The sequence below is a fragment of the Arachis ipaensis genome, chromosome B7, assembly GCF_059453495.1.
Source record: "Arachis ipaensis isolate K30076 ecotype BB chromosome B7, ASM5945349v1, whole genome shotgun sequence".
Classification (NCBI taxonomy): Eukaryota; Viridiplantae; Streptophyta; class Magnoliopsida; order Fabales; family Fabaceae; genus Arachis; species Arachis ipaensis.
Window position 1 is genome coordinate 138459786 of NC_142442.1, and position 14109 is coordinate 138473894.

Consider the following 14109-nt stretch of genomic DNA (forward strand, 5'->3'; position numbering starts at 1 on the left):
AAAGATGGCTCCAAAGCATAGAACTACTTAAAAAATTGAAGTAGAGGAATTACGCTGTCAGGTTAAAGAGTTGCAAGAGCAACTTGTAAAATGTGAAGCTGCTCAATATAATCATGGAAACCAGACTGAAGACAGTCCTTCTAGCGAAGAGGATAATACAAATCTATTTCATTATTCTTCTTCATCTGAAGATTTGTCCACACGAAGAGTACGGCACAGTACAACGCACAAAGCTAAAGACTTAGGAATCAAAATTGATATTCCTGAGTTTGAAGGGAGACTCCAACCTACTGATTTCATTGACTGGCTTTGCACAGTGGAAAGAGTATTCGAGTTAAAAGACATTCCAGATGACAAGCGTATGAAGCTTGTGGCGATCAAGTTAAAGAAGCACGCGTCAGTATGGTGGGATAATCTCAAGCGTCAGCGAGAAAGAGAAGGATGGAGCAAGATCAAGACATGGGATAAAATGTGCAATGAACTAAGGAAAAAGTTCCTTCTAGAGCACTACAGGCAAGAAGTTTTCATCAAATTTCACAATTTGAAACAAAAATCATTGACCGTGGAGGAATACACTATGGAGTTTGAAGAGTTTCTTATCAAGTGTGACATTCAAGAGCCTGAAGAACAAACTGTTGCTCGCTACCTCGGAGGGCTTAATGAAGACATTGCAAACATTGTTCAACTACAACTAATCTGGACATTAGATGATATCACAAGACTAGCGTTGAAGGTTAAAAGGCAAATAACACAGAAGAAGAACAATCACTTCTCAAAAGAGAGAGGGGTGGTTAATCTTCCAAAGAAGAAATGGACTCCTCAACAATCCTCTAAGGTAAGTCCTTTAAAAGTTTCACAAGCCAATAAGGAGCACAACTCTTCTCGCTCTACTGAATCCAACAGAAGGTGTTTCAAGTGCCAAGGGTTTGGGCATATTGCTGTTGATTGCCCAAATCGAAGAGTTATCACTCTAATTGAAGAAGAAAACCATGAAGAGCCAAGTGAAGAGTTTGAGAAGGAGGATGATATTGAGTATGATGCTGAAGAGGAGGTTCCAGCGGATTGTGGTGAAGCTTTGGTAGTTCACTCTATTTTGAACACTTCCATGCTAACTGAAGATGAAGGATGGCTCCGCCATAACATTTTCCACACAAGGTGCACTACCCAAGGAATACCCTCACCCTTATAAGTTGCAGTGGCTGAGAAGAGGGAATAAGGTCAAAGTAACAAGGCGATGTTGCATTCAATTTTCAATTGGGAGTAAATACACAGATGAAGTATGGTGTGATGTCATCCCAATGGACGCATGTCACTTATTGCTAGGACGTCCGTGGCAATATGATTGTCGTGCTGCCCACGACGGGTTCAAGAATACGTATTCCTTCTTCAAGGATGGAGTAAAGATTGTGTTGACTTCATTAAGACCTGATGAGTACGAGAAGCAAGTTGAGTCGTCCTTAATCACAAGGTTAGACCTTAACAAAACTCATCGAAAGTTTAACTTCATGTGTTTTGTACTAATTTGTGAGGAGAACAAAGAGACCTTGTCCATGCATGAGGATGTCAAGCCTTTAATTGAAGAATTTTCTGATGTGGTCCCTGAGGAGATCCCTAACGGGTTACCACCAATGCGAGATATTCAATATGCCATCGATTTTGTCCCTGGTTCGGTGATCCCAAACAAGCCAGCATATCGTGTGAGTCCTAAGGAGCATGACGAGTTGCAACGCCAAGTAAAACATCTCCTAGACAAAGGCCTAGTCAAAGAAAGTGCTAGTCCTTGCACTGTTCCTGCTCTGCTAGTTCCAAAGAAAGATGGTTCGTGGCGTATGTGCATTGATAGTCATGCTATGAATAAGGTCACCATCAAGTACAGGTTCTCTATTCCCCGACTTGATGATCTGCTGGATCAATTACATGATGTTGTTATCTTCTCTAAGATTGATTTAAGGAGTGGCTATCATCAAATCCATATGAGGCCTGGTGATGAATGGAAGACATCTTTCAAGACACAAGATGGATTGTACGAATGGGCTGTTATGCCATTTGGTCTCTCTAATGCACCAAGCACCTTCATGCGCTTGATGAACCAGGTATTCCGATCCCTCATTAGGAAGTTTATTGTTGTTTACTTTGATGACATCTTAATATATAGTAAGGATCATGATGAATACCTAGTCCACCTACGTCAAGTATTTGCGGTACTTCAAGAGCAAAAACTATATGCTAATCTCAAGAAGTGTGACTTCTTGACGAATAGAGTCATATTTCTGGGATATGTTGTGACAAGTCAAGGCATTGAGGTGGATCATAGAAAAATTGATGCTATTGTTAATTGGCCTAATCCAAAGACGTTGCATGATATAAGGAGCTTCCATGGATTAGCCTCGTTCTATCGGCGATTCATCAAGAATTTTAGCTCTATTACTGCTCCACTTACTAAATGTCTTAAGCATGATACCTTTACATATAGTGCTAAGGCGCAACAGAGTTTTGAGGCATTGAAGGAAAGGATTGCTATTGCTCCTGTACTTGCACTTCCAAACTTTGATTCCATGTTTAAGGTCGATTGTGACACTTCAAATGTTGGTCTCGGTGCTGTACTTTCTCAAGAAAGCCGACCAATTGCTTTCTTCAGTGAAAAGCTTAATGACGCTAAATTGAAGTATTCCACTTATGACAAGGTGTTTTATGCGATTATACGAGCATAAAGCCACTAAAGCCATTATCTATTGCCTAATGAGTTCATCTTGTATACTGATCACGAGGATCTTAAACATATTAACTCCCAACAAAAGTTGAATCGACGCCATGCAACTGGGAGTGAGTTTCTATAATCTTTTCCATTTCTCCTTAAGCATAAATCTATGACTCAAAATAAGGTTGCCGATGCCTTAAGCTGACGACACACTCTCCTTTCCACTCTACAAATTAATGTTGTTGGCTTTGAGATTGTAAGGGAGTTATATGAGGGAGATCAAGATTTCGGAGAAATCTAGACGTGCTGCTTGCAACAACCCTATCGACAATTCTTCATTCAAGAAGGTTATCTTTTCAAAGGCAATCAGTTGTGCATTCCCCGTTGTTCACTACGCCAATAAATTATCTGGGAGACCCATAATGGAGGATTAGCATGACACTTTGGAAGGGACAAGACATTGGCTCTCATAAAAGAGAAATTCTATTGGCCAAAACTTGAGCGGGATGTCATTCGTCACATTCAGAGATGCTACATTTGTCACATTGCTAAAAGTGGAGATCAAAACACTGGTTTGTACAAGCCGTTGCCTGTTCCGAAGTCCCCGTGGGAAGATGTTAGCATGGACTTCGTCGTGGGATTACCTAGGATATAGAGGCAAAAGGATTCTGTTATGGTGGTTGTTGACAGATTCTCAAAGATGGCTTATTCTGTACCTTGTCATAAGACAGATGATGCCTCCTACATATCACATTTGTACTTTAAAGAGGTTGTGTGCTTGCATGGTATTCCTCAAACAATCACTTCAGATCGAGACGTGAAGTTCATGAGTCACTTCTGGAGGACTTTATGGAGAAAAATAGGGACTCACCTACAATTTAGCTCTGCTAGTCATCCGCAAACGGATGGTCAAACAGAAGTGGTCAACAAAAGCTTGGGAAATTTGCTACGAAGTTTTGTGGGAAAACACCCTCGCCAGTGGGATCTTGTTTTGCCACAAGCCGAGTTCTCCTACAATAATTCCATTAGTCAAACAACAGGGAGGTGTCCGTTCGAGGTGGTATATGGCAAGCGACCCCTGAGTCCTTTAGACCTTCCGCCGTTACCAACTCCTCGAGAGTATAGTGCAAATGCTGATGAACGTGCTGAACAAATTAAGAAGCTCCACGAGGAGGTACGACAGAAGATATTACGTCAGACTGTTCAGTATGAGGCCCAAGCCAACAAACATAGGAGACCAAATATTTTCAATGTCGGAGATTTAGTATGGATTCATCTGAGAAATGAACGATTTCCTAAGTCTCACGGGAAATTGTCTCCTCGAGCGGATGGACCATTCAGAGTCTTGGAGCGCATTAATGATAATGCTTACAAGATTGAGCTTCCAGGAGACTATGGAGTATCTGCCACTTTTAATGTTGCTGATCTGTCACCTTACTATGAAGAAGATGCAGAATCAATAGGAGATGAGACCAAACCTCTTCCAACCCAGGAAGAATGATGTAGGAGCATCTATTAGGTTATTAGCAATATTAGTTAAAGTAGTAAAGTTTAGTTATGTTATTATAATATGCATATGAATTAGTCCCACATCGCCTAATACTCAAAGGCTTCCCCTCCCCTACTAGTATAAATATGCGTATGTATCCTTTTTATTTATGAGTTGATATGATTGAGTTATATATTTAAATAAGCTGTGTGCTTATCTTCTTCTAGACTCTTTGAGAGTAAGAGGTGCATTTTTGGCTTAGCCAACCAAGGTGGGCTTTTAGCTATTTTCACTATAGTGAGATTGTTAGCCTCACCAAGATTGGTGACCTAAATGACGTCCCGACGTCAAAGAATTTTAATTTTTTCTTTGTAATATCTTTTTTAAAATTCAAAAAAATATTTAATCATTAAACTGATTCATTAGAATTTCTCATACTCTTGAACCATATTCTTTGTATTAGGCTTAAAGTATTTCAGAATATATGTATTGAGAGAGAGAGAATCGAATGATGTATTCAGTTTTTTAATAACCAACTAAAAAAAGAGAAAGATTCAGCCATAGATCTGCTTTACTTTGCAGTTAGCAATGACTTCCAAATTTGTACGTTGTGTGGTGTTTCCTCTTCATAATGACGGTGGCACATAATATCACAATATTCAAGACCTTTGTTATTATGATATGAGTTTCATTAACCTTTTTTCTCCTCTCTTACTCTATAAAAAAAAAAGAAGAGCCTTTAATTCATATTCATAAATTAAATTTACCTGCATTTATAATTCGGTCATATATAATTTGTTGTAAAATAAATAAGGAAGACATAATAAAATATAAAATAAATATGTATAAATGAAGACTTTAATATTAATATTCACCAATACTATTATAATATATTGATATTGTATTAGTAGAATATGGAGAGAAAAGAGAGAGAAGTGCTTTTATTTATGTTGTTGTGTATCTCGTAAGAGGCTTAAGCCTCTATTTATATACATACATAAGGTTATGTTTTCAGACCTTATTAAATGCAATTTCTCTTGAAAACTTAAACCTTATGGAAAATAGGCATCCACCTCAGGCTATCTTATCTTATCACAACACTCCTTCTTGGATGAACATTTAGGATTATGCCTCGTTAAAACCTTACTAAAGAAAAACTCAATGGAAAAAAAATTTTAGTGAAGGAAAAAGAGTACAATATCCTTTGATGGGGACTGCCTCATTAAAAACTTTGTCAAGAAAAACCCAATGGAAAAAAATTTGACCAAGGGAAAAAGAGTACAGTCTCCCTCTCTTGTCGACATTATTTTATATCTCGAAATCGGCGCATCCCAATCTGATGTACCAATTTTTCAAAGGAGGATTTTGGGAGTGAATTTGTAAACAAATTTGCCAGATTGTCACTTGAGCGGATCTGTTGGACATCAATTGTCCCTTGATTTTGAAGATCATGAGTGAAGAAGAATTTGGGAGAAATATGCTTTGTTCTATCACCTTTGATGTATCCACCCTTAAGTTGAGAAATGCATGCTGTATTATCTTCAAACAGGACAGTTGCTGTATTATCTTCAAACCCTTAAGTTGAGCTATCTTATGGTCAATTAGTTCACATGATGATAGAATATATTGGATCAAACTCCTGAATAAAAAACACTCGCGACTAGCTTCATGTATCGCTAGTATTTCAGCATGATTAGAGGATGTTGCTGTAATCGTCTATTTTGTGGACCTTCATGATATAGCTGTACCACCATATGTGAACATGTATCCTGTTTGAGATCTCCCTTTATGTGGATCAGACAAGTATCCAGCATCTACATAGCTAACTAATTGTGACTTGGATCCATATGGATAAAACAATCCCATATCAACGTTCCATAAAGATATCGAAAAATTTGTTTAATTCTACCACAATGTCTTCTGGTTGGGGAGGAACTATATCTTGCTAGTAAATTCACAGCAAATGATACATCGGGTCTTGTATTATTAGCAAGATATATTAGCGCTCCAATGGCACTAAGATATGGTACTTCAAGACCAAGGATATCTTCATTTTCTTCCTTAGGACGGAATTGATCCTTTTCCACATCCAAATATCTTACAATCATTGGGGTACTTAACGAATGTGACTTATCCATATAAAATCTCTTCAAGATCTTTTTTGTGTATGTTGTTTGATGAATGAAGATCTCATTTTTTGTATGCTCGATCTGCAGGTCGAGATAAAATTTAGTCTTTCCAAGATCTTTCATCTCAAACTCTTCTTTTAGAGTTTTTATAATTGTTGGAATCTCTTCAGGAGTTCCAATGATATTTAAATCATCAACGTACATAGCAATTATGATGAATCCAGATGCAAATTTCTTTATGAAAACACATGGGTAGATATCCTCATTCTTGAATCCGTTTTTGGCCAGATACTCAGTAAGACGATTATACCACATTCGTCCAGATTGCTTTAGACCATATAAAGATCTTTGCAATTTAACTGAGTATAAGCCTTGCGAATATTCATTGAATGGTTTAGACATCTTTAGTCCTTCAGGGACTTTCATATAGATATCACGATCCAATGATCCGTATAAGTAGGTTGTTACCACATCCATTAAATGCATATGTAGTTTATGGTATGCGGATAAACTGACCAAATAATGCAATGTTATTGCATCCACTACAAGAAATACGTTTCTTCATAATCTATACCGGGCCTTTATGAAAAAACTTGTGCCACAAGTCGGGCTTTGTAGCGCACAACTTCATTTTTCTTATTTCGTTTTCTCACAAATACCCATCGATATCCAACAGATTTTACATCTTCTGGTGTACGGACTACAAGTCCAAAGACTTCACATTTTGCAAGTGAGTCTAACTCAGCCTTCATGGCTTCTTCCTATTTTGGTCAATCATTCCTTTGTCGACATTCTTCGACTGTTTTTGGCTCAAGATCCTTACTTTCATACATGATATTTAATGCAACATTATATGCAAATATTTCATCGACAATTGTCTTATTTTGGTCCCATTTCTTTTCGTTAAAGACATAATTTATCGAGATCTCGTCATTTTCACAATTTTCAGGTACTTGAACGTCTTCTAGCATTAAAACTATATCAGAATTTTGGACAACTACTTATTATGTCTTTTTCAACAGGAATAGTATTTACCTCTTTTCTTTTTCGGAGATTTTTGTCTTTGGAACCAACCGGTCTACCACGCTTCTGACGTGAATTTGTTTCAGTAGCCACTAGTCTTACTGGGACATCAATTCGAATTGGAAAATTTTTCGCTGATATATAAGATTTGGTTATTCTCTTTGTATCAGAAAATACATCAGTCAATTCATTTGCTATCCTTTGTAAATGTATAATTTTTTGAACTTCTAATTCACATTACCCTGATCGAAGATCCAAATGCATCAAAGATGATGCATTCTAATTAAGTTTCTTTTCAGGAAGCTTATTCTCTCCCCCTAATGTTAGAAATTTTGATTCATCAAAATGACAATCCGCAAATTAGGCTTTAAATACATCCCCAATTTGTATCTCAAGATACCTTACTATAGAGGGAGAATCATATCCAACATATATCCCCAATTTTTTTTGGGTCCCATTTTGATGCGAGAAGATTGTGCAATGGGAACATATATCGCACACCCGAATATTCTTAAATGGGAAATATTTGACTGCTAGCCAAAAGCTAATTGCATAGGAGAGAATTGATGGTAACTCATTGGCCTCAAACAAATAAGTGCTGCGGCATATAAAATAGCATGCCCACAAGCCGAAGTTGGGAGATTTGTTCTCATAAGTAAGGGTCTAACAATTAATTGGAGGCGTTTAATAAGTGATTCTGCTAACCCATTTTGTGTGTGAATATGAGCTATTGGATGTTCAACACTTATTCCATTAGCCATACAATAAGCATCAAAGGTTTGGGAAATAAATTCACCAGCATTATCAAGACGAATTGCTTTTATTGGATTTTATGGAAACTGTGCTTTTAATCAAATAACTTGAGCTAGTAATCACGCAAACGCCAGGTTGCGAGAAGACAATAAGCACACATGTGACCATCTCGAAGATGCGTTTATTGGGACCATAAAATATCTAAAAAATCCACATTGTGGATGAATAGGTCCACATATATCGCCTTAAATCCTTTCTAGAAATTCAGGAGACTCAAATCCAATCTTTACTGGTGATGGCCTTAAAATTAACTTTTTCCGAGAACATACAGCACAACAAAATTCACTAGTTTTAAGAATCTTCTGGTTCTTTAGTGAATGTCCATGGGAGTTTTCAATAATTCTCCGAATTATGGTTGTTTCCGGATGACCCAATCGGTCGTGCCAAATTATAAGTTCATCTGGGCTAGTAAACTTCTGGTATATAATGGCATGTGATTCAATTGCACTAATTTTAGTATAATACAACCCAGATGAAAGTGAGGATAACTTTTCTAATATAACCTTTTTATTTAAATCATGAGTTGTGATACATAAATACTCATGATTTTCCTCATTCATTGTTTCAATATGATATCCATTTCGGCGAATATTTTTGAAACTCAATAAGTTCCTTAGAGACTTAGTAGACAATAGTGCATTATTTATTACAAATTTTGTTCCTCCAGGAAATAAAATTATAGCTCTTTCGGAGCCTTCTATCACATTGTCTGAGCCAATAATAGTATTAACATATTCTTCTTTTGGCACAAGAGGGGTAAAGTATATAGTACTTTTGAGAATGGTGTGCGAACTTGCACTATCCGCAAGGCATACATCTTCATTATATATGCTTGCCATTTTTTTTTCAAAGACAAATAACAATAAAATGAGTAGAAATATTTGCACAATAAAATTATTTTCTTGATTGAAAATATTTTTTCAAGAAGTATAGTATATACTAAAAATTTTATTATTATTATCTTGGTACTTTCACTAATTTTGAAATTTATAAATATTTTATTATACATCATACTTGAAATTCAGATGCATAGAAAATAAAATTTAACAAGAAGATTTTTTATATTATTTATTTACATGAATACTTAACAATCTCATATTAAATTATTCTATCATTGATCAAATGGCCAATATTTCCTTCAAGATCCTCAAAGAAATTAGATACATCATAATGAGTGGTGTAATTTCCAGCATCATTTGAAACAAAATTTGTTTCCTTTTCTTTATCATCCTTTTTCAAAGATGCTTGATAAAGATCGACTAGATGCCTTGTGGTATGATAGGTATGCGATCAATGGTCCTTTCCACCACAACATAAATATTTATCCTCAATTGATTTATTTTGCCCATTGTTTCTTTCTTTATCCCACTTCTGGTGAGATCCTTTCTTGTGAACATAATTCCTTTTTCTTCCATAATTTTTCTTGTTACTAAAGCCTTGCCATTTACTCTTCTAAGGTAATGATTTACCGCATTTACTTCAGGAAATAGGGGGCGCCAGCTGGGCGCGCTTCGTGACTTTTTAAAAGCAGCTTGTTGTTGCGTTCAGCAACAAGAAGGCAAGAAATTAACTCAGAATATTTTTTAAATAATTTTTCTCGTTACTGCTGTTGCAGGAGCACATTCAAGACATGAAAGGTTGAGAAAGTTTTCTCTAACATATCATTATCATATATCTTTTCCCCACATAATTTCATTCGTGAGGTGATTCGAAACATTGCTGAACTATATTCATTCATGGATTTAAAATCATGTAGACGCAAATGCGTCTATTCATATCGGGTTTGAGGAAGTATCACCGTTTTTTAATAATTATACCTTTCTGCAAGATCTTTCCACAGATCTACAAGATCTTTCAATGTGAGATATTCATTTTTCAATCCTTCGTCAAGACGACGACGAAGGAAAATCATGGCCTTGACTTTATCTTTTTGGGATACATTATTTTCAGCCTTAATGGTATCTTCAAGATCCATTGAATCAAGATGGATTTCAGCATCTAGTATCTATGATAAATAGTTGTTTCCAAATATATCAAGAGCATTAAATTCAAAATAAGAGAGTTTCGACATAATAAAAATTTATTACCTGAGTCTTCCAAAAATTTGATCAGAGTCTCGTACTGATAGCGTGTTGTAAAATAAATAAGGAAGACATAATAAAATATAAAATAAATATGTATAAATAGAAGACTCTAATATTAATATTCACCAATACTATTATAATATATTGATATTGTATTAGTAGAATATGGAGAGAAAAGAGAGAGAAGTGCTTTTATTTATGTTGTTGTGTATCTCGTCAAGGCTTAAGCCTCTATTTATATATATATATATATATATATATATATATATATATATATATAAGGTTATGTTTTCAAATCTTATTAAATGTAATTTCTCTTGAAAACTTAAACCTTATGAAAAATGGACATCCACCTCAGGCAATCTTATCTTATCACAACATAATTCTTATTATTAGAAGTTGTATTTAAATCTAATGATATTTTTCTATAAAATCAGAAGTTGTATTCTTAGAAATTAATTTAATTAATTAATTATATATAATAACTGAAAGTTAAAGGATAAATAACTTTTTTTAAGGGTTTGTTTGGGTGAGCTTTTAAGAAAAAAAATTTTTTTAGTTATTTTTTTAAAAGATCTTATGAAAAAGTAAAAGTAATTTTATGTTTGGGTATCTCATGCAAAAAAATCTTTTTATCTATCAATTATGTTTATGTATAATATAAAAGTACTTTTTTATTTATTTATTATATAAAAAACATCTTTTTTTAATTTTTTTTTTTAAAAAGATATAAATTATAGCTTCTCAAAAAAAATATTTTTTATTTTTTTAATATTTTTTTTAAAACCGAAAAATTGTCAAACACATTAAAAAATAAAAAAAATATTTTTTTTATCAAAAGAACAGCCCCTAAACAAGTAATAAATCCAAACGCAACTTTGAATGGGACAAGGAAACAAAAGAAAATCCAAATTAAAGCATACAAGTTGTCACTTAATTATCGCCACCAAGAAGATGACGAACAAGTTTATCAAAATTCATAAAAGAAGACCCATTCTCACGAGTAGTGGAATCTTGTGCAAGTATCTTCCATTCCAAGGCTTTCTTGGTCAACTCCTTCCCCTTCTCTCCCTCCATCAACTCCCTCACAAGCTTTTCAACTCTCTCCCTCACCACACCACCTTCTATCTCCAACCCAACACCCCATTCCTTGCAACAAAATCGACAGTTTGTCGGTTGCTCCGAGAAAAAAGGCCAACATATCATTGGCACGCCGCTACTCAAGCTCTCCACGGTTGAATTCCAACCACTGTGTGTCAAGAATCCTCCAATTGCAGGGTGACCCAGCACTTCCTCTTGAGGACACCAACCTGTGTATTCAGTCATGGACTTAGAAAATTTTATTAATACTAGAATTCCAACAGGCACAAAGGCCACTTTTCATTTGTATATAACCCAATAAACACACAGATAACAAAAAAAAAATATTTGTATACTAAAATTAGTGACTAAAATTAGTTATCAATATATTTGTATATAAATACATATATAATTTAATTTATTTTTAATGTGTAATTATATTCTAATATATATTTTAGGAAATATTTTAAGTGCATCAGGGAGTACTGGTGCACCAATTGTTTTAACCGTTGATTTCAATTAATGTATATATAATTTTTATAATTCAGATCAACGGTTAAAATAACTGGAACACCGATACTCTCCATGCACTTGAAATGTTTCTTATATTTTATACTAATGATGGAGTGAAACCCAATAAATAAATAGTGGTAGAAATTAATATGCAGTTTATATTGTACAAAGTTAATAATTAAGAACTATAATATAATACGAGTAGATATATTTGACTAAATTGTATTGTAAAAATTTTTAGCTATTAATTTCTCACCAAAACAACTGCAATGAGTTGTCACCGTAGTTGGTACCAACCTGATAACATGCCTCTGTTCTCTGTCTCTGTAACGAACTCTTGAGTAAGAACTGCGTTGTCGCCGGCGACCAGATCCGGTCTTATGACCCACAAGAAAGAATGGTTGCTGTTAGCGAGTCCCCATGCAAACTCAACCAATTGCTCACTCGTCATAATCGTGATGCTCCCAAAGTTCACGTAAATCACAGAGTTTGGATCCTTGGTTTCAAGCCATTTAAGACACTCTCGTTCCTCCTTCCACAGGTTGCATCCCACAGTGTTCATGTAATCCTTATCATGTATGATGTGTTTGGAGAGTGAATTTAAGGGACCAATGGTGTAGATAGGTGGAGGCAAAATGGATGAAATTGCTTCCAAGGCATCATGCTCTAATGCATCAAATGTGTTGAGAATGATTGGGCAATTTGATTCCTTAGTTCTGCCAACTTCTTCAAGCAAAACTTGTAGCATAATGTCATCTGGGTCTGTGGTTTTGATGAAGCTGGGAACATCTCTTAACCTTAATTCTTTGATGCCTGGTATCCAATCGATGGTATTTCTCTCCAAATACTCATCATTTGTTAAATAACTCGCATCTGCAACTCAAACATATGTACTTAACATATATACATGATTTATTCAAAGCTTATATGATCAATATTACAATTAATTTACGGTGGAAATTCAGGTGTAGTCGACTTTACGTGAAGTTGATAGTTGAGAGCGGTTAGATGAAAATTTAGTCAAATCAGTCAAACCACCTAACGGCTCTCATCTATCAACTTCACTTGAAGTCGACTGCACCTGAGTTTCCACCTTAATTTATTCATTACTATGTACCTTTGAAGGGTGTTATCCCCTTTTCAATTAGTTGATCACAGTGAAGGTAACACAAGAACCCAGAAGCACTCATAGTCCAAAAAAGCACCTCAGGAATTCCCAATTCTTCGGCAGCAATTAAGGTAAAGCTCATGACACCATCAGAGACTATGCAAGAAACTGGAGGAGCATCCACGGTGCTGTTAAGTTTGAACAAGAGGTTCCTAAATGGAGCTAAGCAATTTCTTCTAAGCGACTCACAGAGGGTGGGAGTATCCTGTGTGGCGTCCACATCGGACTCAGGTAGACCATCAGGGATTGTATTGAAACGAAAGAAAGGGTTGTGATGGTCACTAAGGAAATCAGGACCGTTAGATCTTAGAAGGCGCTTGTGATTGAACTCTGTGTTGACGAAAGTGATGTTGAAACCATTGAAGTGAAGAAGCTTTGCTAGTTTGATCATTGGGCTTATGTGGCCTTGTGCTGGGTATGGTATGCAAACTGCATGATGAGGCTTCAATGAATTCATCATCTTCTTCTTTCTCTTTGTCTTGCTTAGCTTGATTCTGCTGAGTCAAAAAAGAATTAATTAAACTCACTAATTCAGTGATTCTTGTTGCTTAAGGAAGACTAAAACCTTCTGGGTTATATACATATAATAGTATCGTTAATTAGTTTAATCACAAAGTTGAAAGTTGAACAATAATGCACGTAGTTGACTTAGCTCCAAAATATATATTGTTTTCAGCTAGATGAAAACTCAGGTGCAGTCAACTTCATGCGAAGTTGATATCTGAGAACTGTTAGATAAAAATTCAGTCAAATCATCTAACGACTCTTAATATCAACTTCACGTAAAGTCGACTTTACTTGAGTTTTTACCTTTCAGGTAATATTCTTTGACTGACTCTCTAAAATCTAAATACAAAAACACACAAAGTAATGAATTCACCCTTCTTTAAAAACATAAAAATATTTTCATCATTACCACCGTTTATGTAAATATAAATTCCACAAGAATTTATACCAAGTTTGCTCACTCACATAAACATCTAACGATAATATAACATAATACAATTTTGGTATATTTTTTTTCAACAATAATATAATAATATATTGAAAAAGAACTACACTATAACATTAAGACATATCTCCATTTTCTATTAACTTTTCTAATAAAAAAA

The 14109-nt window shown here is 35.1% G+C and overlaps 1 protein-coding gene across 1 annotated transcript; it reads right to left on the reverse strand.

Annotated features, from left to right (window-relative positions):
• Positions 1-11097: 11097 nt before the first annotated feature.
• Positions 11098-13629, reverse strand: LOC107606158 (7-deoxyloganetin glucosyltransferase). Its single transcript, XM_016308154.3, has 3 exons — positions 12947-13629; positions 12127-12702; positions 11098-11546 (listed from the first exon to the last, which is right to left on the reverse strand). The coding sequence occupies exons 1-3, from the start codon at positions 13455-13457 to the stop codon at positions 11170-11172; spliced, it is 1464 nt and encodes a 487-aa protein (XP_016163640.1). The 5' UTR covers positions 13458-13629; the 3' UTR covers positions 11098-11169.
• Positions 13630-14109: the final 480 nt, after the last annotated feature.

What these genes read in the sequence shown, in the direction of transcription:
- LOC107606158 (XM_016308154.3), bottom strand. Translation starts at nt 13,457, where the DNA reads ATGATGAATTCATTGAAGCCTCATCATGCAGTTTGCATACCATACCCA. An exon ending in GGGGATAACACCCTTCAAAG is followed by an intron (nt 12,703 to 12,946) that starts GTACATAGTAAT and finishes TTTGAGTTGCAG; the next exon opens with ATGCGAGTTATTTAACAAAT. An exon ending in GAACAGAGGCATGTTATCAG is followed by an intron (nt 11,547 to 12,126) that starts GTTGGTACCAAC and finishes CTGAATACACAG; the next exon opens with GTTGGTGTCCTCAAGAGGAA.